The sequence below is a fragment of the Lissotriton vulgaris genome, chromosome 10 (assembly GCF_964263255.1).
Source record: "Lissotriton vulgaris chromosome 10, aLisVul1.2, whole genome shotgun sequence".
Lineage (NCBI taxonomy): Eukaryota > Metazoa > Chordata > Amphibia > Caudata > Salamandridae > Lissotriton > Lissotriton vulgaris.
In genome coordinates, this window is record NC_141698.1 from 876930169 (window position 1) to 876955844 (window position 25676).

Below are 25676 nucleotides of genomic sequence, written 5' to 3' on the forward strand. Positions count from 1 at the left end.
TATTTGCACATATTTATTGTTACCTGCACTTTATTCGCTATCAATTAGGATAGTATATTATATTGCACAACTGCGTAATTTGCACAAGAAACCGACTCAACTATGAACTGAAGTTGGAACATTTTGCACTATTGCGTGATTTGCACTATTGCGTGATTTGCACATGTACTTTAATATGTAGCAACAAAATTGCACTGATTTATTCTCGATTGAAATAGGATGACAAATAATCATATACATTGAAGAGTATTTACAAGACTGATTTGAGCACAGGTATTTAACCGTGATTCTTTTGGTAAAAACAGGTATTTTACCGTGATTCTTTTTGGAGTTCAAAAATGAGCCTTAATATATTGTTATTATCCATTATAATAATTGCTATTTCAGAGGCAGATAGAATGACAATAATATTTGACCAATTGAAAGTTTACAATGTATTTGTCTCTGTAAACGAGTGAAATTGTTTATCTGCCTTGTTAATATGCCTTAAGTATTTTGTCCATGTTAACTATCAGCCCGATCGTGTGACGCAATTCAAACCTATGGCTAGCACTTTAAATGGGCGTCCTCAACATTTGAATGTTGTCATGTGAGCAAGGCTCCTCGGAGCCGAAACATCATGCGGATGAATTTGCACGAATAAAGGTATTCAGCACTTACTTGGCCCGTGTCCGTTCAGTTTTTGCAGCGGTGGTGGAACTTTGCCACTGGGTGGAGACGCAGTGTACCGGATATATATATATATATTTATTTATACATTCACTGAAAAAACCATAGGATTAACACACGTTATAGTTAGGAATTAGCATTTTACCAACCTTTTAAATTCACTGAAAAAACCATAGGTTTCACACCAGTTATAGTTAGCTGGTCATTTTACCCATGCAAAACCTATGAAATTCCCCTGTTATAGTTAGTTCAGTCAAGTCAAGTCAGATAATTTATATAGCGCACTACATACCCAGAGGGTCTCAAGGCGCTTGAGGAAGGGTGGAGGATTACTTGTCGAATATCCATGTTTTAAGCTGTTTTCTGAAGGCTAGGTGGTTTTGAGTAAGACGGAGGTGAATGGGAATGGAGTTCCAGGTCTTAGCCTCTAGGTAGGAGAAGGATCTTCCTCCCATGGTGGTTTTGTTGATGCGTGGAACCGCAGCGAGGGCTTGGTTGGAAGAACGAAGCTGGCGGGGGGAGTGTAGAAGGATAGTCGCGTGTTGAGGCATTTGGGTCCAAGTTCGTAGAGGGCTTTGTGTGCGTGGGTGAGGAGGCGGAACGTTATCCTTTTATTGACGGGAAGCCAGTGGAGGTCTTTCAGGTGACCGGAGATGTGATCTTTGCGCTGGATGTCTAGTATGAGTCTGGCTGAGGCGTTTTGGATGCGTTGGAGTTTTTTCTGAAGTTTTGCGGTGGTACCGGCGTACAGGGTGTTTCCGTAGTCCAGGCGGCTTGTAACCAGTGCGTGGGTTACCGTTTTTCTAGTATCGGTGGGGATCCAGCGAAATGTTTTTTGGAGCATGCGCAGAATGTTGAAGCATGATGATGAAACTGCGTTGACTTGTCTGGTCATCGAGAGAGAGGAGTCCAGGATAACGCCCAGGTTCCGTGCATGGTCTGTTGGGATGGGTGCTTTTCCCAGGGCCGCTGGCCACCAAGAGTCGTCCCAGGCGAAAGGGGAAGTACCTAAGATGAGGACTTCTGTCTTGTCCGAGTTCAGTTTTAGACGGCTGTGCTTCATCCATTCGGCTACTTCTTGCATCCCTTCATGTAGGTTAGTTTTGGCGGTGTTTGGGTCTTTGGTGAGTGAAAGGATCAGTTGAGTGTCATCGGCGTAGGAGATGATGTTAAGGTTGTGATGGCGTGCGATGGCCGCGAGGGGGCTCATATATACGTTGAAGAGTGTGTGATTAAGTGATGATCCTTGTGGCACGCCGCAGATGACTTCGGTGGCCTCTGACTTAAACGGGGGAAGGGGGACTCTCTGAGTTCTTCCGGTAAGGAACGAGGTAATCCAGTCCAGCGCTTTTCCTTGAAATCCGATGTTGTTGAGACGTTGTATAAGGGTGCTATGACAAACTGTGTCGAAGGCAGCGGACAGGTCAAGGAGGATGAGGGCGACTGTGTGTCCGTTGTCCAGTAGTGTTCGAATTTCGTCAGTTGCTGCGATGAGGGCGGTTTCGGTGCTATGTTTGGCTCGGAAGCCGGACTGTGAGGAGTTGAGGGATTTATTGGTTTCGAGGAAGGCGGCGAGCTGGTTGTTGACGGCTTTCTCAATGACTTTGGCCGGGAATGGTAGGAGTGAGATGGGACGGTAGTTTTTGAGTTCGGTGGGGTCTGCTGTGGGTTTTTTCAGAAGGGCGCTGAGGTCGGCGTGTTTCCAGCTTTCCGGAAATGTGGCGGAGTTGAGGGAGCAGTTGATGACGTCTCGGAGGTGTGGTGCGATGATGGAGTCTGCTTTGTTGAAGATGTAGTGGGGACATGGGTCTGTGGGGGATCCTGAGTGGATGGAGTTCATCAGGCGAATGGTGTCCTCAGTGGAGATTGGGTTCCAGTCATAAAGGATGTTCAGGGGGGGTTTAGGTTCGGAGGTAGGTTGGGTGGGTTGGTCTCCGGGATGGTTGTCGAAGCTGTTGTGGATGTCGGTGATTTTGTTGTGGAAGAATGAAGCTAGGGAGTCACTAAGGGTTTGAGAGGGAGTGATGTCGTTGGAGTTGGCAGTGGGGTTGGTAAACTCTTTGACGATGTTGAATAGTTCCTTGCTGTTGTGGGCGTTGTTGTCTAGTCGGTCTTTGAATGCGGATTTCTTGGCTGATCGGATGAGTTGGTGGTGTTTACGGGTGGCGTTTTTGAAGGCGTCTCTTGTCCTCATGTTTGGCTCTTTTTTCCAGGCTTTCTCTAGGGAACGACAGAGTTTCTTTGATTTCTTAAGGTTATCGTTGAACCAGGGGGCGTTTTTGCTGCTAGTTTGATTTGACGTTTTTTCAAGGGTGCTAGGTTGTCGGCGCTGTGGGTTAGCCATTGTGTGAGGTTGATGGCTGCTTGGTTAGGGTTCGACGAATAGGCAGGGGGGTTTTCAAGATGCGATGTGGAGATCTGGTCGGTGGTGATTTTGTTCCAGTTTCTTCGCAGTGTTGGTTGAGGGTGGTTGTGGATTGTGGTTTTTCTGTATTCAAAGTGGACGCAGCTGTGGTCCGTCCAAGGGAGAGCTGTGGTGTGATTAAAGGGGATGTGCTTGCTGGAGGTGAAGATAGGGTCGAGAGTGTGTCCTGCGTAGTGGGTGGGGGTGTTTACAAGTTGTTTGAGTCCGAGGTTGGCGAGATTGTCTAGAAGGGTGGTGGTGTTGCTGTTGTTGCTCTTTTCCAGGTGGAAATTGAGGTCTCCCAGTAGGATGTAGTCCTCTGAGGGGAGGGCGTGTGGGCAGTGATGTCTTCACTGAATTGTGTACGGGGTCCTGGTGGCCTGTAGAGGAGGGTGCCTCTGAGTGTGGTCTTTGGGTCGGTGTGGATCTGGAAGTGAAGATGTTCGGCGATAGTGAAGTTGTCGTCTGAGCTGGTTGAGACACGGATGGTGTTCTTATGGACTATAGCTACCTATAACTCGCGCGCCCGCAATGCACTGCTGATGACGTCACATATTACATCACTCATGACATGGTCAGTGACATCACTCATGACATCACTGATGACATCTCAAATGATATCCCTGATGACATCACTGATGACATCATCCCTGTCGCAGACCTCCTCTCCTTTGATACACACGATCAAAAATAGAAAGTAATATTTTCAAAAAAATGGAGATACCAATTCCAGTTAGAACAACCTATTCAGTATTTAAAAAATCTACATACATATCCAGTCATTCACTAACAGTTCTATACAGGCACTATATAGGCACTCATACATACATTTCCGATGGAAATGTTAATTTCCATCGGAAACTTAAGACATGGCTACAGCCCGAACTGCTGAACTGAATGACACCAAATTTGGCAACAATATAGCTCTTGATTCAGAAAGCTCTCTTTTTGTTAAATGGTGTAAATCAGTTCAGTAGTTCCTGAGAAATGTAGTCAATTCTCAGATATACAACTGTGGCCTTGAAGGATCTGTGAATCCTCCATATCTCGGGCCTAAAATGTAATAGGCTGCGACACTTCACACCAGGAAGTGTTGGCAGCCATCTTGTGACTCAGTCGATTAGAATCACAAGAAAAAGGGTTAAAACAGCATGAAAAAGCAAGAAAAGGGGTCAGGGTAGAAACACACTGACCCCCTAAACCTGCTCAGGGGGTCCCAAAGGGACCCCAGGGCCCTAAAACCATCTTTTTGATAAACGATTTTTTCGGGATTTGTGGTGGATCCCCGAATCTGGACAGCATTTTTTTCAAAAACAAAGTGTGGGTCAGGTCCCGGGGGCAATGAACCACAGCCCTATGGACCACCACCTCCATGGGGCTTATACATTGAAGAGCAGGGGGCCATGCAGCCGACCTGCAGTCCGGGGACCGCCACCTCCCTAGGACTATGTACATAATAATGTGTGTGGGGGCTCCTTCCCTCCCTATGCAGCCCTGAGGACCACCACCTCTCAAGGCTACTTTCCAAATGAGAGGAGGGCCATGTGGCCGCCCTTTTGGTGCTGTAAATGGCCTTGGGACCACCGGCTTCAGCAATGTCCTGGTGTGCCCACCCCCAGGACATTGCAGTTTGCTATGGGATGGCTGGAGCAATGTTCCAAACATCCCATAGTAAACAAGTGTGCTTGCTTTCACCATGGTCTGGTCAAATCGAATGCACTTTGCTCTTTACCCCCAGGGAGCTGCATGTCAGCAGCTCCCTGTTGGTAAAAAGGAATGCCAGCTCCCGCAGGGAGCAGGAACAGGCTGGGACCACAGTGGCCTTCAGGCTTCCCCATGTTACCCAACCAGCTGGCAATGCTCTGGGGTATGGGGTCTCCGGGGCCAAAAATTACCCTGGAGGGGGCTGCTTGGCCCCTCCCTTTTTTATTTGAAAATAAATGGTTGGGCTAGGGGAGATGGGTTCCCCGGGGTCAAAATCGGCCTGGGGAGGGGGGGCATGCAGCGCTCACCTTAACAAAATAGGAAGAAATGGCCTCGCCCCAGGCGATGGGGTCCTGAGGCCAAAAACTGCCCGGGCCCCCCTCCCTTAAACAAAACAAAAGGCCATATTCTGGCGGATGGGATCCCCAGGGCCTCAATCTTTCCATTCTTTCTAAGTAAAAATTTAAAAAAGGCTTATCCATTGGGCCCACCTCTCTTTTTTTTTTAAATGGGTCAGCCCAAAAGGCTCAAGGGAAGGCAAGCCACGGAGCCTCTCTTCTTAAAATTAAACAAAAATGAAAGCTGGCAACTCGCAGGAGGCCCGCCCCCTTTCTCAACTACTTTGCGAATGCACCTTCTTGCATGCTCTTGTTGGGGATGATGTCCCCTTCACTCCTGAGGGTCCTTTGGGGCAAACTAGTCTACTTGTTATCTCCATTAAGCCGCGTACAGTGGGAGTACTGAGAGGTGATCGGAGGCCACACCCCTTTTTTCACCACTCTGCAAACTCGCCTGTCAGCTCACTGCATCCTGAGGGCCTCAGGACTAAAGTGGACTTCATCCCCCTAGCAGCAGTGCACTAGGAGGCGAGTTAGCAGAGTGGTGGAGAAAGGGAGTGTGGCCTCTAACCACCTCTCAGCAGTCCAGCTGTGTGGAGTTTACTAGAGGTAACAGGAGGGATTATTGTACCCTAGGGACCCTCACAAGGCAAGAGCATGCCAGAAGGCTCATTTGCTGAGTTTTGGAGAAAGGCGGTGTAGCCTGCGCCCACCTCCCAACAATCCCACTGTGTGAGACTTACTGGAGGTAACAGGTAGGCTAGTCGGCCCCTATGGACTCCAAGCAGCAAAGGGGACTTCCTTCCATAATCTAGAATGTGCCAAGAGGCGCGTTTGCAGACTGGTGGAGAAAGGGAGCATGGCCTGCTGTCAAAACTCAGCAACTCTGTTGTGTGGGACTTACTGGAGGTAATAGGAGGGCTAGTTGGCCCACAACGACGACCTTCGGGCCTACTGCCCCTCTTCTTACCTCCAGTAAGTCCCACACAGTGGGATTGCTAAGAGGTCTTCGGAGGCCACACCCCCCTTCCCCACCAATCTGCAAACATGCCTCCTGGTGCTCTACTGATTGAGGGATTAAGTCCTCTTTACTCCTGAGGAACGTTGGGGGCCAAGAAGCCCTCCTGGCACCTCCTGTAAGTCCTACTCAGTGGAATTCCTGAGAGCTGGTTGGAGGCCCAGCCCCCTTTCCCCACCACTCTGAAAACATGACTGCTAGTTGAAAAGCCTTAGAAATTCACAAAGAGACCAAAGGTTACAGTGACTTCATAGTTGTGAATTAGCATTTTTTTAAAACCTTAGAAATTCACACAAAAAAACTAGGGTTACAGGGACTTTATCGTTAGGGTCAGAATTTACTCATACAGAAATGCAACCGTTAAAGTTAACCATAACTCATGCCCCCGCAATGCACTGCTTATGCGCTCACATATTATATCACTCATGACGTGGTCAGTGACATCACTGATGACATCTCAATTGACATCACTTATGACATCAGTGATGACATAATCCAGTGACTGTGAGTGTTTATACATTTTTTATAAGTGTTAAATATATATACCAAAGTGTATTGGTGAATCAGTGGGTGTATGAGTGACTGTATGGATGACTCATTAGGAGGGTGACTGACTTATAAGTGAGTGATTTGGTGTCTCAGTGAATGAATTGATGAGTTGCTGGTTGTGTGAATGTGTGTATCTGTCTGTTAGTTGATGTCTTAATTGGTGTATGAGTGTGTTAGTGGGTGCATGAATGACTATATGGCTGATTGATTGGTTGTCTGACTATGTCTATAGTTGTCTGGGTGTCTGTGTTTGTGGGTGAGGAGCTTTGTGACTACCTGTAAGGATGAGTGAGTTGGTGAGTCAGTAGCTGTTTGGGGTATATGTATCTATCACTCACACACCCACACAACCACTTACATACCCATTCACATATCCATACGCGCACTGTCAGATCTGCTCACTCACACATACAGTCATTTACACAAACACTCACTGTCCAATGCAACCATTCACACACTAACTCACTTAACCACTCACTGAAACAGCCACTCACTCACCCATACAGCCACTTACACACCCATCCACTCACTCATGAAGTCATTCACTTGCCAATACAGTCACACACACAACCACTCACTCACTAATACAGCCCCTGATGCACCCACTTGCTCAGCAACATAGTTACTCTCATACCCAATCACTCATGCACACAGCTACTCACATACCTACGTATACACCCATACAGCCACACCCACTTACACACCCATACAGCCACTCACACAAACATAAAACCACTCCCATACTCACTCACACACCCATACACATCCATACAACCACTAAGATACCCACTCACATACCTCACTGACACAACCACTCACACACCTACAGCCCTAGAATAAAAATCCACATACTCACCCATATAGTCAATCATGCATGCACTCACACACCCATAAATTCACACACACCCACTCACACACTGATACAGTCAGTCACTCAGGTGATATATGTTAGAAATTAATTACTAGCAAAACAAGATTCCTTCCTGTGTTATTCAGTTTAGGTTTTGTGACCACCTGGTCTACTTTCAGTTTTTATATTCCTTTTATTTAACTGAATAAAATAGTTATATAGGTACTTATTACTACACCACACTAAAGTGACTTTTTTTCTCTTAACATTTTATTTTCATTTGTTAAAAACATTCATTTAAAATTCATCACAGGACATTTCATATCCAACATATATGTTTGAGCATTCCCTAATGTAATACAAAAGTAAATCCTGTTCTTATTATTGCTCAAACTATCAAACACAAGATAAAAAACCAATTCTTATGGCATATATTAAAAATCTCTGAATATATGGTACTTCAGGCAGTCCTTTGTCGACGTATTTCGGTGCGTTAAGTTCTTTTGAGCACCTTCTTTAGGACAGACTTATAGAAACCAAATATTCTTCTTCTTTTTTAAGTACTTTAGATTCGGTTATTCCCACTTCTTATTGGGGGTATCCGTTGTCTATGTTTCAATTTCTTTGATCTTTAAAAACAGGAGAATAACTTTTTACGTTTCGGACATGTAAATAAAGCAACAAACATTGCATAACATACGGTAACGTCTCTTCAAAATTCTATACATTTTTAACATGTTTAAGCTTTAACAATAATAAGGCACTTTATAGCACTGCACTAAGAAGTTCTTATCAAAAGTGATATTTTGTGCAACTGGAAGTCTGAACTCATATATTCGAAAGTGCTTTCATATGCAATAGTAAAAAAAAAGAGTTAGGGTGAAAAATTGTATTGGCTTAAAATCACCCTTTAATCTCCTAGGCTGTGATTTATCCAGGTTTTCTGATTTCACTTTGAACATATCAGCCTGAAAATGGGTCTCTATTTGTTTTCCTTATATTAAGGCTTTTTTATCTCTTAGTTCATTTTCTGCAGTTTCTAAATACAGAGCAAATTCAACCCAAAGGCTTAGAGCTTTACATGAGCGCCATATAACTGAAAATGCCCGGGGGCGCAACAGGCATCTGTGCCTGAGTGTGTGCTCCAGAGGGCACTTTGGTATTACAGAAGCGGCTGCAGAAGCTTGTGCGGCCTCTTCTGTAATACTGATAGTGCTGGAGCAGGTGCAGTGCTAGCACTTTCTCAAGAGAGTATTCTCTCATTTACATGAGTGCATGACCCCATGCAATGGGGGAATCTCTTTGCCTCTGCAACCGTGCCTACTATGGACGTGGGTGCAGAGGCAAAGAAGCTGTCAGGAGGCGCACTGTCAGTGCGCCCCATGAGTGCAGCCGTCTTTAGGGAAGGACTTGGGTCGCACAGACCCCACTGACCTCCCCCTTCAGGCGGGAGCAGGCACTCACTGCACCCTCAAGCAAGGGAATCTCTGATCCATTTTGAAAGTGCAAGTAGGTTACTGCCTACACAGTGAAATGCAGGGCAGCCATTCCATGTTTCACCTGATTACGCTGCCTCCAGGATGACCCGAGAACAGCTCATTTAACATAATCGGGTACACTTTCCCTGTTTACGGATGGCGCACTTGTTTGAAGGTGCACAAACAGGGAAAGTGTGCACTTGTCATAATAGGGGCCCAGTTGCATTAAACAAGGTCAACAAGGTCACATGCATTTTTATAGGCATAGGGAATGAAGTGAAGTGGTCAGAATCACCGGATGTTGAGCCGACATTGAAACTGGATCCTGGTTTGCCAGTTCCACAGCAAGCAGCTCTGGCAGTAATGCCACATCGTAGGTAGAGGGACAGAGTCATAATAAGCTGGGCTTATTATGGGCTCGAGGATCCAACAGAACCCCGAGTTGAGCCAGGTTTCAGGCTCAAGCCTAACTTGAGATCTCAGTGGCCTGCCCACCTCTATAAAGCTGGGAGCACTGCTTTACGTAAAATTGAAGCCCCATCAACGTAACAAGGGTACCATAACTTGGCAAATGTTAATATCTGTTATTTTCAGCTCTTAAAAATACCTTGTGTGGTGTGTAGTACTATATAAAATATTAATAACATAAGGGAGAAGGCACTATATAAAACTTTATAAATAAATAAATAAATGAGGGAATAGGAAATGAATAGAGGAAAGAAGGCAGTTCTGCTTTTCTCTTATCTTCTTCCAGCCATAGAATGAATCGGTCCTAACTAGGCAAAGTCCTGCTTCTCTCTCCTCTCCTTCCATAGATTTTGCTAGTCCTGTCAGAGAAGTTGTGCTTCACTCTTCTCCCTTTCCTCAGACTTTATCAGCTCGACCCAGGCCAGTTATATGTTACTTTTCTGTCCTTCCACAGTTTACAAGTTCCACAAAAGCCAGTGATGGTTTACTTTTTTCCATTCTATAAAGTTTACCTGTACATTAATGTTCATATTTTCTATGGTATTTTCAGTTATAGTCACATAAAACAGATTAGATACACAACTTGTACTCATAAATTCAGTGAGAGATGTGATATTTCTGTACCCAGTCACAAAGTGATGTGCTTTCTTAAATTCCTCTCCCAGAAGATCACACATAAATATTACCATAAGAGTAAGGAAAGACCATAGTATGTGAATGTGCACTGCTTTTCATCTTTAGTCAAATTTGTCTCTAGCACTTACTTCCATACAGGACATGATACTTAAGTGCCTAAAGGTGATTCAGTTCCTAGAATAAACTCTAGAAAATATACTTTCCTACTTAGTTTTTAGGTTCAAATCTCCTGTGCTTTTCTGGGGCATTGCATACCATAGTGGAATGTGCTAGTTGTTAACAGAGCTTGAGTTATGAAAATAAAATAATGTTATTGTTGGGATAGGGACCTCAAAGAACTGTGCTTTTTACAGCTCGTCAAGCTATTTGTCTACACACTCTTGTGTTCTAATTAAGTATTTATATAAAAATGCTTTAAATTGCATTATTTTATTTTGCACAAAGTAGAAGCACAGTGATGGACGATACCTCTTACATTTCCCCTACCCAATACATAGCTCATTAAGAGAGGGATAGGGTAGTGACATGGTGACATAAAAAAACAGAAAAAGAACGTGCTTCTAGTGAGACCCTAGAAGCATCCCTGGGGGCACACCTTACTCTCCTCAGTATGAAATGAGGATTCTTATCACCATGTTAGTTCAATGTTTTCCATATTTTATTATTTTGTTCTCAGTTCAATTTTCTTTTATACTTTTGTCAAATAAAGTTCTATTATTGTTCATTTGCAATCCATTCAATTCATTTCACAAAATACGGCATTATTTTTAATCCATCCAATGCATATCGGGCATTACAACCTGCCCTTCATCAGGGAACAATACTACAAAGAAAAAGGAAAAGTAAAAGAAAATCAAAAAACATTGTACGATCTGTTTGTTCCAAGCTTCATGTCCTAATGTTATAAACCTCTGTATTGTCAACTGGAAACTAAAATGTATTAGTCTAAATTCTGAAAAATACGAATATCATCCTAACAAGAAGAATAAAAGTCGTGGATTTAACCTACCACCTACTATAACCTTACATCCCGTGTAAATTCAAAGAAATTACTATATAGTCCACTCACATGCCGGTTCTGCCGCATAAATGTTTCAACGTGTGGTCAAGCGCTATCCAATTCAAAAAGCAGTAAGCAAACGTGTTAAAAAGCTAAGCTCTTCTGTCAAAGATTCCATTATCACCACTCTATACGAATGTTATCAATAATCACTATCCGCCACTGACCTGATGTGTGCTCGCTTGTAGAAAGCTTTCTCGAGAGTAGACCAAACATTCCAGAGCCCTCCCTAGTAGCCATCTTGATTTTATCCATGGGGACCCTCATTGGTCACAGTTCCGATCACGTGGTATAGAGATATAAAACATACTTAATGCTCAATCATGTGGTACATTGAATGCGAAAGTCCCTATCATTTGGTATACTTGACAACACCTGCATGCTATCCTAATAAAATATATTGCGCATTAAGAATTACAGTGCTTCATTAATATCAAAAGGATAACGGCGGCCTGGGGGTACGAACCCTGCGGTGTCAAAACATGTTTCTAGGAACACCTAAAGGTAGAGCTATAATGAATGTTTCATGAACATAGAACTATCTCATGAGCTAAATAAAGATCGGACAAATGTTAAAGCAAAAGCATACAAAATCAAGATTATTTGCAAAAACGCAAGAATCAATTTTTAGTACCAAGGCGCATTCATGATTTCATAGATAACATGATAGTTCTATGCGGTCATTGAGCCCATTAGGCTTGTGAGTACATAGTTTCTGTATCCAGAAGTTCTCTCTTTGTAGGAGATGTTTCGTATTGTCTCTCCCTTCCTTTTTGTTCACAGTCGCCAATACAATGAATTTTGAATGTGAAATATTGTGTTGTGCCTCCACAAAATGCACAGCAACTGTTGATTTCATGTTTTTTGTTCGGATGTTCGATTTGTGTTCAATTAGTCTAGTTGTTATGCGTCTTTCTGTCTTTCCAACATACATTTTTCCACAGGGACATTTCAGAGCATAAATTACATTGGCTGAATCACATGTCGCATTAGTCTTCGGTTTGATTTCATGTCCTTTCATAGGATGGTTGATCCTATTTCCTTTGATGATATTATTGCAATTTCCGCAATTTAAGCAAGGTTTCGTTCCTCTGAATATTTCCTCCGTTATGGGTTTGTCTTTCAACATTTCTCCTATGTTACGAGCTCTAGTGTAAGCAAATAAAGGTACTCTTTGAAAAATTCCGTTGAAGTCTGGTTCAAGGTTTAAAACTGGCCAGTTTCTAATGATAGTTTTTTTGAAACGTTCACTCAATGTTGAAAATTTTGAAACTGCCACTAGTCTTGTTTCTTCAGTCTTTTTTTTGGTTTTCAATAACTTTTCTCTTTCAATTGAGTTTACTTGTTGCCTTGATTCCTCAATATTGTGTTCAGGGTATCCTCTTTTAGAAAATCTCATTGCCATTTCATCCATTCTAAGTTGTAGTTTAGATCTGTCAGAGGTGATTCTTTTAAATCTCACCATTTGAGAGAAAGGTATATTTTTTTAAAACGTAGGTTATGAAAACTTTGATAGTGAAGCATGTTGTTTCTGTCCGTGTTTTTCTTGAAAATATCCATCTCAAAACCCTTCTTGGTGAAATCTTTACATCCAAAAAAGTAACCTCAGTTTCCGAGATGTCCCAAGTTAATTGTATGCGATCATCCGCTTTGTTAAATTCAATGAGTTTTTCCTGAAGTTTCTCTTTAGAGTTTTTCCAAATTATAAATATGTCATCTATGTATCGTATTAGTAATTTCAGATTGTCCTGCCATTCTATTTTGGAAAAGATATGTGTCTCTTCGTAATCCTGCATGAATATATTCGCGTATACCGGTGCTGCTGAATTGCCCATGGCGGTTCCAATCAGTTGCTGATACCAGTCATCTTTATAGCGAAAATAGCTTTGGTATAAAGTAAATAACATCAATTCCATGAGGAACATCTGAAAGGGTGGATCTAAGTCTGAGTTAAGTAGAGCCTTTTCAACTGCCTCTATCCTCAATAGATGGGGTATCGATGTATAAAGTGAGCGTACATCAGCTGTACATAAAATCAGTTTTTCACCCGGTTCAATTGGGACTGTTTCAAGCTTCAATAAAAAGTCAGTGGTATCTTTAACATAAGTCTTCATATTTTTGACTATGGGCCGGGCAAGTGAGTGGGCTATATAGTCATTTCTTTGAATTTACACGGGATGTAAGGTTAGAGTAGGTGGTAGGTTAACCCCACGACGTTTATTCTTCTTGATAGGATGATATTCGTATTTTTCAGAATTTAGACTAATACATGTTAGTTTCCAGTTGACAATACAGAGGTTTATAACATTAGGACATGAAGCTTGGAACAAACAGATCGTACAATGTTTTTGGATTTTCTTTTACTTTTCCTTTTTCTTTGTAGTATTGTTCCCTGATGAAGGGCAGGTTGTAATGCCCGAAATGCATTGGATGGATTAAAAATAATGCCGTATTTTGTGAAATGAATAAAATGGATTGCAAATGAACAATAATAGAACTTTATTTGACAAAAGTATAAAAGAAAATTGAACTGAGAACAAAAGAATAAAATATGGAAAACATTGAAGGAGGAGAGTAAGGTGTGCCGCACGTTCTTTTTCTTGTCAAATCAAGCGCCTCAGGACGTCAGACGCCTCCTACGGAGCACCCAAAGACAAACGAAACACTTCACAAGTTTGGGATACAAAAAAGCAGTGCACGTGCCTCAAATAGTTGACATAAAAAAACACTCAGGTTTGCACATGGATGATGGAAAGTGCTTACACAAATCCTCAATAAAGGCATAATGAGAAATAAAATTAGAGGAAACATTTCCTCTGCAAAACTGAGCTTTAAAGGACACTAAAATCCACTGAGTCACTTCCATCCCCATCTCACAGGCTTGAGTTATCCCTACTGGAAACTACTTCACAGTAAGTGACCGCATTTGAACAAGAAATTTGAATCTATTGATGAAAAGTTGACTTAATAAATCATGTTGTGCTGCTGAGGAGTGGCTAAATGCCCTTGAGACTGTGACACAACTAGCAGGAATACAAATGATGAAAGATGTTGGGTCCCAGATCGTATGCGTGTGGACCAAGAGAATCCTTGACCTCCAGATTGCAGTTATCACTGAAGGAATAGACTGCGAGGACAGGGTGGTACACTTACCAGTTGAATAGCTTAATTGATTAATGAATTTTACTGGGCTTACCAGAGTTGACCATGACTAGGACAAATAGAGCTCTTCTATGCTCTATTAAATCAGGAAGTCAAGCATGTATTCTTTTTTGTTTATATTAAGGATTTTCTATAATGGAAAACAAACTGGTTGAAGCATGAAAAAATAGCTGAGAACGTATGTTTTCAATTTTCCATAAGTGAACCCAAAGTACAAGGTGTTGATGTGGCCATTTTGGTTTGCGATTCAATAACATTAAATCAGTTGCCTTAAAAGAGGCTTTCACATGTTGATAAACTGAATCAAAATGAAACATTTTGCATTAATTTTCACATAAACCTTAATTGGAGTGAAAACAACTCATTTCTGAAGCTCACGCACCACACTGACTTGCATAGTGAATTTTCACCAGTCTCCAGAGCACACAGCCTTGGTTACAGTGCACAGAAGCCCTTTATTGCCGCACACAGAGGAAAATAATTAGAGAGAACATTGCTTAAAACCTTTGTTTTTTCAGTGAATTCATAAGGTATTTTTAAAGGCTACTTCCTACCTATAATGTTCCTGGAACCTTTGTTTTTTTAAGTGAATTACTATGGTTTTTAACTAGTATTTGCGTTTGCAGAGCGGTGGAGAAAGGGGACAGAACTTCCAACCAGCTCTCAGCAATCCCGCTGTGTGGGAATTACTGGAGATAACAGGAGGGGTTCCTGACCCCAAAGACCCTCAGCATCTAAGGGTACTTCATCCCCCAACCAGTAGTGCACCAGGAGGTGTATTTGCAGAGTGATGGAGAAAGCAATCCAGCTGTGTGGGATTTACTGGATGTAACATATGGGGTAGTTCACCCCCAAGGACCCTCAGGAGCCAAGGCAACTTCATCCCCCAACTAGCAGTGAGCCTAGGGTGGGGCCTTTGCAGAGTAGTGGTAAAAAGGGGTGGGCCTCCAAAAACTCCTCCATGGCCGGCCTTTAAAAAAAAAAGATTAGGGGTAGGGGCCACATGGCTCCCTTTACCCTGGCTGATTCTGGCCCGGGGAAATCTCCTGGGGCCCAGCCTACATGTATTTGGGGAGGGAGCTGAGCGGCCCCCCTCTCAGGACTGATTTTAGCCGGGGCCTCAATCCCCTGGGACCCAACCTTTTTTTATTTACATTTTTTAACAAGTACTTGGGAAGGGGGCTGTGCGACCCACCTTCCTGTGCTGATTTTGGCCCCAGGGACTCCATCTCTTGGAGTCCAGACATTTAGAGATGGGGAGGGGGCTGCATGGCCCCCTCTTTAGGCCAAATGTGGCCCTGTGGAACCCATACCCTGCGGTCTGCCCCTTTGAGGGCACCCAGTCTCCACTGGGACCATAGGGGAGCCTGATTGCCCCCTGTTCCCTGCTGTGAGAAGTTGGCCTGGCATATGCTGTCCACTATTCTAGTGAGCACCTTGCACCAGTACAAACAACCCCTTATTGATGATAGGTTAAAGGCAACCTTATAGAAAGCTATCCTAGTTGTAGCTGTGGAGAGCAGCCTTCAGGCTAAGTCTTGAAGGAATGTAAAGCAGCTTGTTTTACCAGTCTATAATCTTGTGAATGACCAAATGAAAGGAGAACCACACCAGGTAGTGTATGTATTTATTCTAAACATATCCCTCTAGTCTCTTTATGAGGCTGGAGGTAAAAGAACATTTATTAAGCTTAATAGCAGACAGTAAAATAGCACAATATACGTTGAGCCCCAGGGGCGTACGAAGCCATATATCAATAAAGTGGTATAAGAACCATGACTTGCATAGATACAAGGCCTAGAGCCTTCAGAACTGCTGGGGCCACCAGGAACCACTCAAGGTAGCAACACAGGGGTCCCACGAGCGATGCGTGCAGTGTCTAAACACAGCCGCAAATCACCATTAACGTCTATGGGGAAAGTCGCAATTGGAAATGTAAAGATAAAGGACACTTTGAGGAGGACTTGGAGCAAAACCTTTGAGAACTAGGAGGTTCTAGAGTCAACACCCATGGGAGTACCGGAGTATTCGAGTTACCTCACCCAGGGAAGCCGGATGCATAGGTGTCTTTTCATGTCGGGATACGTCGTCGTTTTCAATGGCGACAATGACCAGGAACTTGATTCGAGCTGTCCCATAAAGGATGTCAAGTGCTGCAGGGTTGGTGACCGGATTGGACCCAACAAGCCTTGGCAACAGCAACCCACCAAGAAAATAGAAATAGGCTTTGGTGCAGACCAGCAGGGTCTGGGTGACTCACCACTTGGTAGAGAGTCAGGGCACATCTGGAGCAATCAGAGAAGTCCAAAGAAAAGTGGAGTTACCTTCGAGCGGACCCACCAGTCAATGGACCAGGGATCGCAAAGGAGCCTTAAGCAGAAATGCAAGAAGCTGGCTCACAGAACACTCGTGGAGTGTAGGCACACAATCTTCATTGCAGATGATGCTCCGGGCTGGGGCTACAAGTAACCCAAAGCACAACTTCAGGAAAGATCAGGAAGTTAATACACTTAGCAAATGTGCATGGTGTCAGGAGTTCCGGTTCCACATTACTCGTGAGAACTGTGGCTCTAAACTTTGCTGGGGACTCGGGTCGGCCTTAGAGAAGTCTGAAAATCTTCTTTCTGGGCTGCAGGTACTTTGGAGTCTGGCGGGAACTTCAAGGATGCAGACTGGCAAATGCTTTGTTGGTGCCTGTTTGAACAGGGGAGTCACTCCTTGACCCCAGGGAGATTCTTCTGTCCTCTAATCGTTAGTAGAGCGTCAAAGTTCCAGGATTTCATTACAGAGTTTCATCCAGGTGTAATCTAAAGTCCTGTTGCCAGGGGGCCCTTTTTTATACTAAGAAAAGGGGTTGGACATACTCTGGGGACCCACCCATGGGAGGGTTTGGAAAGAGGGGTGGTTACACCCATTTCCTTTGTCCAGTTTTGTGCCAGAGCAAGGGCTGAGTGCCCCAGCAACCGGATTCAACTGGACTATGCACAGGGACACTGTTGTGCTTGCGTGCGAGGACGTGGTTGGCAATCCTCAACTCCAGTTGGTTGGCAAACTCACAGCGCATGTGCGAAGGGCCGAGCATGCGCAGATACATCATACCCGACATTTAACCACCCCCTTCCCTGCATTGAACGCTTCGCGTTCCGTTCCGGTTCAGAGGTCGTTTGTACCTTGTTTCCGGGTCACGGTGGTGGCGAGCAGCGGGATCCGTCGGGTCTTCGGCGGGCGTCGGGGCGTCTCCTGGCAGGTACTATCTATTGAAATGAGATCGTTGTTGAGCGCATCTGTTCATAGAGTTTGAGGTGCGTTTGTGTAGTCAAACTCACGAGTACGTTCACATTGTTTGTTAAGCCTCGGCATTTCCCTGAGTTACTAAGGGATTGGTCAAGATTATTCTTGCAGATTAGTTGGAGTTAAGATTTCCACGCGGTGCGTGGTAGATTTAAGGTGATTTTGGAAGACTGTAGTCTTCCCTGGATATAGACCGGGACTAGTGGAGCATTGATACTAGTCCCGGCGCTTAGTTATAGTTTACCTGGAACTAGAGGAGTGTTGATTCTAGTTCCAGTCTTTAAGGCTTTCTTTAAACCCATACACAGGTAGGCAGTACATTGTCTTCTACTCATTTACCTGCATAGCACAGAGATAGGACACTCACTTTACAATATATTACAGGATACAGAGACTACCATTCCTGGCTACCATATCTTCCATACTTACATGTTGCCTGCTCTCTCATCTCACCCCCGTGGGTAACTTTCTCACAATCAGTACCTTTCCTACCACACTTAGCAATTACTACACTAACCATTGTTCTTTGTATTTACATAGGACTCCTGTATTCAGAAATTTGGTGGCTCTCCAGGAATAGCAGTTACTCCTCCGGTGCATGAAGAAACCTGTATTTTCTATTCCCCCCCCACTTTCCTTGTTTTGTCTCCCTGTGTTCCCTTGACGGGCATCACTATTCCTGCGCAGTGATATCATTCTGGCAGGTGGTGAACCAGTTAGGGGAGGCAGTGGAAAGAGCATCCCCTTCCTGGTACTTCTGAGGCAACATTTGTGTCAAGCATCACAGACACAAAATGTGCCCCCAGTGCAGACAGCAAGGCACTCTCAGAGTGCTCCCACCCAGACCCAATACACTAAAGCCTGTCTGGGAGGTGGTTACCCCTCCCTGTGACAGGAAACCTATTGTCCAGCCATTCCCTGCCAGAGTTTCGGTCAGCAGCAGGAGGCCAGACTCGTGTCTGTGACTGCAGCATCCATTTTGTGATTCTGGGGCGTTTTTAAACTTTAACCGGGCAGACCAGTGTGTACATGTCTCTCCCTCTAGAAGGGTGGAATTCTCCCCCCACCACTTGGACTGGCGAGGAGATAGGATTCAAAGTGTTTGACAACAAAGACGACATGTTTTGATGCAGCCATTCCAAAGTTAGCATTTACCGCAAGGTTATAATGCCCTTAAGATATGTGGTCTGGCTGGATCACAGAACACCCTCAGAAAATAGATTCTGAAAGCTGCAGATGGATCCTGCTCATGCATGGGCTGCCCCTCACACAGAACCAAGCACTCTGCCTTCAGGATTATTAAGGCCTGCCATAGGAGTGACTTGAAGCTTTATATGTGTCAGTGATTAAAGGTAACTATAAATGTAACCTATATCTCAGTAAGGGGTGCATGCACCACCTTACCCAGGCTGCAGTAGCAGACCTGTGGTGTCATTTTGGAAGGCTTCCCAGGAGTTACATAATACATGCTTCAGCCTCTGGTAGGCCTCCCGGGTACCTTTGCCCTTGGTACCTAAGGTACCATATACTAGGGACTCAGAAGGGCACCCCAGCAACCAAACTGGAGTGTACCTAAAATACATGCAATAATTTTAGAGAGGAAGCAGCTAGGCTGGGGGCCTGGTTAGCAGGGCCCCAGCTGGACTAAAGTCGAAAAACAGTGAAACACCAGCAAAAGGTGGGGGTAACCATAGTAAGCAGATCCTACACTCCTACACCTGCAGCTCCCCAAATCCTGCAGGAGCCAGAATTGCTTTCAGACATAGCGAGCTGCTAAACATGCAGTTCCCTGAGTCTGAAAGCAATTCTGCTCCGCTTACAGCAAGCTACAGCATTTTTGAGCTCTTGTGTGCTGGAAGTGGAGCATTTGCTGTGACTTGGCTGGAACAGTAAAGTTTCCCATAAAGGCAACGTCAAACTACTATGTCCCAGGGATGGACATTGCAGGAGCCGGTCCTATGGGGTGGGGGTTCCTAGTTCCATCTAAGACTCCAGGAGGGTTGCCGTGCAGTGCCCTTACTATCTTGTTTGCAGGGCCTGCCCCAGTGAGGTGGTGGTCACCGGGGCAGAGAAAGGTTTTTGAGGGGGCTGTGTGACCCCTGTCCCATTTTTTAAAAGAGAAGTGGGCCCGAGAAAGTGGGGGTCCTGAGGGCCGAGAGGGGTCCCAAAGGCCCCCATTCCAAATTGATTATGGTAACAGGGACATGGTGGTCCCCAGGGTAGAGGGCGTTCTGAGAGGCCCCTATAACAATGCATAATTCCCAGGGAGGTGGTCGTCCTCGGGATACCGCAGAGTCCCCAAATCCCCCCCAATTTATTTTTGGAATGTGGCCGAGAGGTGGTGTGCCTCTGGGCCAAAGGGATCTGAGAGGCCCCCCATTTAACAATAAATAAGCCCTGTGGAGGTGATGGTCCCCAAGGCAATAATAAGCCCCATTAGGGGGGGCAGGAGGCCTTTGAGGTCAGGGTATTCATGCCCTGTCCCCTTCACATATTTTTTAAGGTCTTTTCTGAGACTCACCTTGATGCCTGCCAACACTTTCTGGTTTGGAAGTTCATCAGATTTGAGCACGGGAATTCTCGGATCCTCGGATGATTTGCGTCCCTATATATACAAATTTGGATTTCGGTTAATATCTCAAAGAATATTGAATGGATTTACACCAAAATCACAAAAGGCACTTCCTTGCATCAATATCTATCTTTCTGCCTAATTTGGTGTAATTCCATTCAGCATTTCGGGCTGCAGCTGTGTCTAAAGTTCATATGGGAATTAACATGCAGAAAAATGTATTTTGGGATCCCCCTTTTTCTCGGCCCCGCTTGATGGACTAGCATGAAACTTTCAAGGCAGCAGCTGCAGCGAGTGTCATAATAGTTTTGAAACTTTTGCGAATGTTATTGGCAAAAGAAAAAAAGCTCTTCAAATAGAAACTACATCCTAACTATATCTACGTACTGGCAACCACCAGTAGATAATATGTATATATGTATATAATGTGTTTGTTAGAACTCGGCTGGGAGTCCATCAGATCCTAGCATCCTTCTGGCTAGGTCTTTGATAGGGCCATATTTTATTGACCATGATAGGCCCTCCCCCCCAACATTTCACACCTTCAGGACCTAAAGTGACCAAAGGTGTTGTGTCCAGCAAAAACTTCACTTCCCCCAGAGGTACCTCCCTAGCGATCCTTTATACATTGACATAAAATTCCCTGAAGATATAGCTATTTGAGAACAAAACATTTGAATATTTATAATCTAACCTGTGCTCGACCACATTGTCTCCTTCCTCGCAAATACCACCACATTACATATTATGATTTTTCTACTAGTTATTTTCAGGTTTATATAGGACAAGCAATGACAGGAAATACTTTAAAATGACTGCTGTATTGTCTAGGATTACTATATTTGTATGGACATACCAGAACTTAGATTTAATCCAACACAAGCTTTATCAGAAACACAAATACCCCTCTTCAGATCCACTCACATATCAACTGTCTAAAGACCGAACAAACCATGGTTTGTATCAAATTTTGAGGAACATGTTTTGCTCTGCCCAAGCTTCCCCCTCACCAGGTATCACTAAAGAGTATCCAAATAGCGTGGAGACACCATTATGCTACATTCCTAAAAATAAGGTAAATTTGCTCCTAAGATTCCTCGATCCTCTACGTCAATGCCTCCTTTAAAATTCAAAAAGCTGAAGTAAAGGTTAGTCACATTGTTGAAAAGTAGATTGTTGATGAGATGCCTTTTAATCAACTATTATTTTTTACATATTTGATTTGTTCTCATTTTATAGGAAATTACTTTTCTTGTGCCACTACGTCCTCTGCTTGAAAAAAAAAACCCATATATTACATGTACAGTACACCGTTCATCCTCAGTGCAGCGACAATCTCAAGAAAGGCCTGCAGTTTAAATGGACAAAGGGCTCTTTGATGTAATATTGATGCCCTGAAAATGGTTCCTTCAGCAACTTGACCATCATCTTTCTAAAAACCTACATGCTAATTGACATGGTCCTCGTACTATGTCTATCTTTCCACAACCTCCACAAATTTTGCAAACATACATATAAAGATAATCTTTTTAGAGCTCGTTGCAGGAACATTTCTCAGGCTCTGCTGCACGTCTACAACTGCCTCTTCCTCAAATGCCCCCTGCTGCTTGTTGCCTTCTCACTCATGCTACATCTCGTATTAATAGGTACTTCAGAGACCAGGTTCCCTTCTTCTCTGTCATTACATCCGGAAGAACTTTGTGTGAAGAATTATTGCAAATGCTTTTAAAGTATTTGCTGCAGAGCCCAATCCCAAAACCCCATTCAAAGTGCCTGATCTGAGCAAACAAAAATTGCATATTGTTTCTCAATGATATATAGAGTATTGAATATTATGTAGTCAGCCTAAAATATTGTGGTCCAACTAGAGAGCCCGATAAAAACAAGTACAATTCTAATTATAACATCACATATATAAAGGTTGAAATCATTGCAAATCGTCCTATCTTTTCAAGCGAGACTCAAACTCTGTTGCTTTTTGATACAATAAATTCTATTTTTGAAATGAAAAATATGTTGTCCACAAGTTATCTAAAACCTCTAAGGGACTTCTGGGGGCGAATGGTATATATCATCTGTGACATTTTTGCTAATATAAGTTTCAGTATAATCTTTTATTTTATCACAGTAACATTTGTTATTATTTGGAACATTGCATTCTTTCGGGACATTGCAACTTTTGTCAGGTGCCTGAGCAAAGAGCATACTTGTTCAGACACTTTTGAACTGCCAGGGGAAGCTACAGTTTTTGTCATAGCCTTTAACACCAAACGATGCTTTGAGGTGGAGGTTTATGGGGTTGCTATTCAGTTTGTAAACCACACTCATCTATAATGAGCAATCATAGGCAGACTCTAACAAAAGTAGCCACATGTGTCTGTGTTGTTTATATTATGTGAAGCACCGGTATAGCCACCTTGACCTCTGATTTCCTCTATATTGTGGTCAGCATCTACAGCACAAGCAGGAAATAGAACTCTTACATTGTGTTTTTTCTCAACAGATACAAAATAACAAAACCTCTCCTTTTGAGATTGTGTCAGCTTGGCGCAGCGACTCGTACTTAGCTCTGGGGATCCTCGGGTTCTTTTTCTATGTGCTTCTTGGAATAACTTCCCTGCCATCTGTTAGTAATGCAGTCAACTGGCGGGAGTTCCGCTTTGTGCAGGTAAATGAAAAATATGTATATGTTTCCATAAAATATTTGGGAGTGAGTACCTGTGTGATGTGCACATTTTTTCAGTGGCTAAGATGTATAAACTGAAAATACAATTGTATTCCTGCCAAAAGTAGGTACATATACTAAACGTACCCATTGGAATTACCTAGAAGGGTGTGTGTATTTAAATAAAAAGAATCAAACAGTCAACACCAAGACCTCATAGAAGATACAAGTATGCGCCTGTCTGTCCTGATAACTGTAAACGGCATAGAATGGGCTCGAAAAAAGGAAAACAAACAATATAAACTATATAAATACCGATCACAATAAGAAAATGTAAATCAGACTTGCTTCTATATCACATCAGTTGCTGAATGTACAAACGTTTCGTGTAAAAAAAAGTGTAAAAAAGTGTAAAAAAGCGTATGATTGATATAAATATGCTTTTATTGCATACCGTAACAACATTGTGAAAACTACTAATCCCACAATGCTTCATAATGAGCGGCGTGGGAGATATACATAGATAACGAAAACTGATGATAGACTCACACAAATTATGAGCAAGACTTTGCAGTAGGAACGCATCAGTGGTGGTGTGGTGTTGGTATTATGTGACCACTAATATATTTTAGCTTAGTTCGAAAAACTTTCCTGCAGTGCGGTGCTCATTCCTTCTTCCCATCCACCCTCCAGCTAAGCCCCCCCGAACAAAAAACACCTGGGTCCGATCATGGGGTCGTGTTAACCTGGAGAATCTCTCCTTCCTCCTTACCTCGTCCCTCCCCCCCTTACAGGGTCTTCCCACCCTTTCCCAGGCCGACGCCATAGATCAGTGGCTCTCCAATGGACGCGACGCTTTTGCCCCGCTCAAGCGCATTACCTCCAAACGCGACAAGGACGCCAATCGGTGGTTCACTGAAGAGCTTAAGACCACCAAATTAACAGTTCGCCGCGCGGAGCGAGCATGGAGAAGGAATTACTGCCCCACCCTGAAACTGGTCTACACTAACATCCTGGGCCAGTATAAAAAAGACATCTTGGAGGCAAAAACATCTTACTTCTCCTCCAAAATCTTAGCCGCGGAAAACCAGTCCAAGGAGATATTTACCATCATCCACAACCTAGCGTTCTCGGACAGAACTACTCTTAAGCCGGCCCCCTCCGAAGCACTCTGTTCTTCCCTCAATAACTATTTCATTGACAAAATCATCACCATCAAGGCTAACATCCCGCCACCCTCCTCCTCTTTTGTCGACCCCCAATGCCCCCCCCCTAAGGGCGAGCTTTCCTCACTTCCCCCTATCACTCGGGAGAGCCTGATCACCTTGGTTCCCCTGGTCAAATCCGGCTCTCCTCTTGACCCTTGTCCCGCTCACATTCTCCGCCATATTTTTGTTTCCTGTCCTGACCCTCCCCTTCATCTTCTTAACAGCTCTCTCGCCCAAGGCATCGTCCCTAAACCCTTTAAATCCGCGGTAATTGTGCCCATTTTAAAAAAACCCGGGGCAGATCCTTCTGTCCCCGCCAATTTCCGTCCTATCTCCCTCCTACCATTCTTGGCCAAGGTGCTCGAGCGCCATGTCACCTGCGCTCTGAGCTCCTTTGTGGAGAATCATGGTGCTCTTGCCCCCCGTCAAGCCGGTTTCCGCCCCGCACACTCTACGGAGTCCGTTGTACTGTCGGTCCTGGACACCCTCAGGGAGGGCATGGACACCAATCAGCACCAGGCCCTTGTGCTCCTCGATCTCTCAGCCGCCTTCGATACGGTGGATCATACCATCCTTCTCTCCCGTATCGGAGCGGCGGGGATCGGGGGGACCGCCCTGGTCTGGTTGTCCTCCTTCCTGAGCGACCGCACCCAGGCTGTTCGACTGGGTGACTTCACGGCGGACGTCCGGAAAGTTCAGTGCGGGGTTCCCCAAGGTTCCTCCCTTTCTCCTCTCCTGTTTAACCTGTACATTGCTCCCCTAATCTTCTCTCTTCAACAGATGGAGGTCGGCGTATTTAACTATGCGGACGACCTCCAGCTTGTCTTCAATCTGTCCTCTCCTTCCTCTATTCTAAACTTTCAATCTGTTATGCTTCACATCAGGGACTGGATGAACCACAACCACCTTAAACTCAACCCTGACAAAACCGAGTTGGTGTTGACAGGTGGTACATCCAGCCCCTGGTCCCCTCTTTTCTGGCCCCCCTCTCTTGGCCCTCCTCCTATTCCCGCTTCCTCAGTTAAAACACTTGGCATAAAACTTAATTCTCAACTCACCCTTCACTCCCAGGTTAGCTCTTTGGTTTCTTCTTCCTTTCTTTCACTGCGCACTATTCGTAGGGTGTCCCGTTTCTTCACTTTCTCTGCTCTAAAGCTCATCATCCTGGCCATGGTGGTATCCCGCCTGGACTACGGCAACGCCCTGTATGCCGGCATCCCCGCCTACAGTCTGCGTCGCCTGCAACAGATCCAAAACCAGGCGGCCCGCCTGGTTTTTAAACTCCCCAAATTTCACCACTCTACCCCGCTCCTGAAATCACTTCACTGGCTCCCTGTGCGAGCCAGAATTGAATTCAAGCTTGCTTCCATCACCTTCCGGGCCCGACACGGACTCGCACCTGAATTCATCTCCTCCGAGATTGTTTCCTATGTCCCCACCAGGGAACTTCGTTCGTCCTCCCAGTCCCTCCTCACCATCCCACGCTATCGGAGAAAGAAGTGGGGAGGTTCGAAATTTGCCACCCTCGCCCCTACCCTCTGGAACTCTCTTCCCCTCGAACTCCGCACCATCACTCTTTACCCACAATTCCGTAAACAACTTAA

At 44.3% G+C, this 25676-nt stretch overlaps 1 protein-coding gene across 4 annotated transcripts in view; it reads left to right on the forward strand.

Moving 5' to 3' along the window:
* LOC147688935 (metalloreductase STEAP4-like) overlaps positions 1 to 25676 on the forward strand; it is a 412832-nt gene that overhangs the window by 255061 nt on the left and 132095 nt on the right. For 3 of the 4 annotated variants that reach the window (XM_086941829.1, XM_086941830.1, XM_086941831.1), the window contains one exon: positions 22703 to 22867. The exons of the other annotated variant lie outside the window; for it this stretch is intronic. In XM_086941829.1, the coding sequence (XP_086797955.1) occupies positions 22703 to 22867 (165 nt within the window). The remainder of the gene's footprint in view (positions 1 to 22702; positions 22868 to 25676) is intronic. 4 annotated transcript variants of the gene reach the window in all.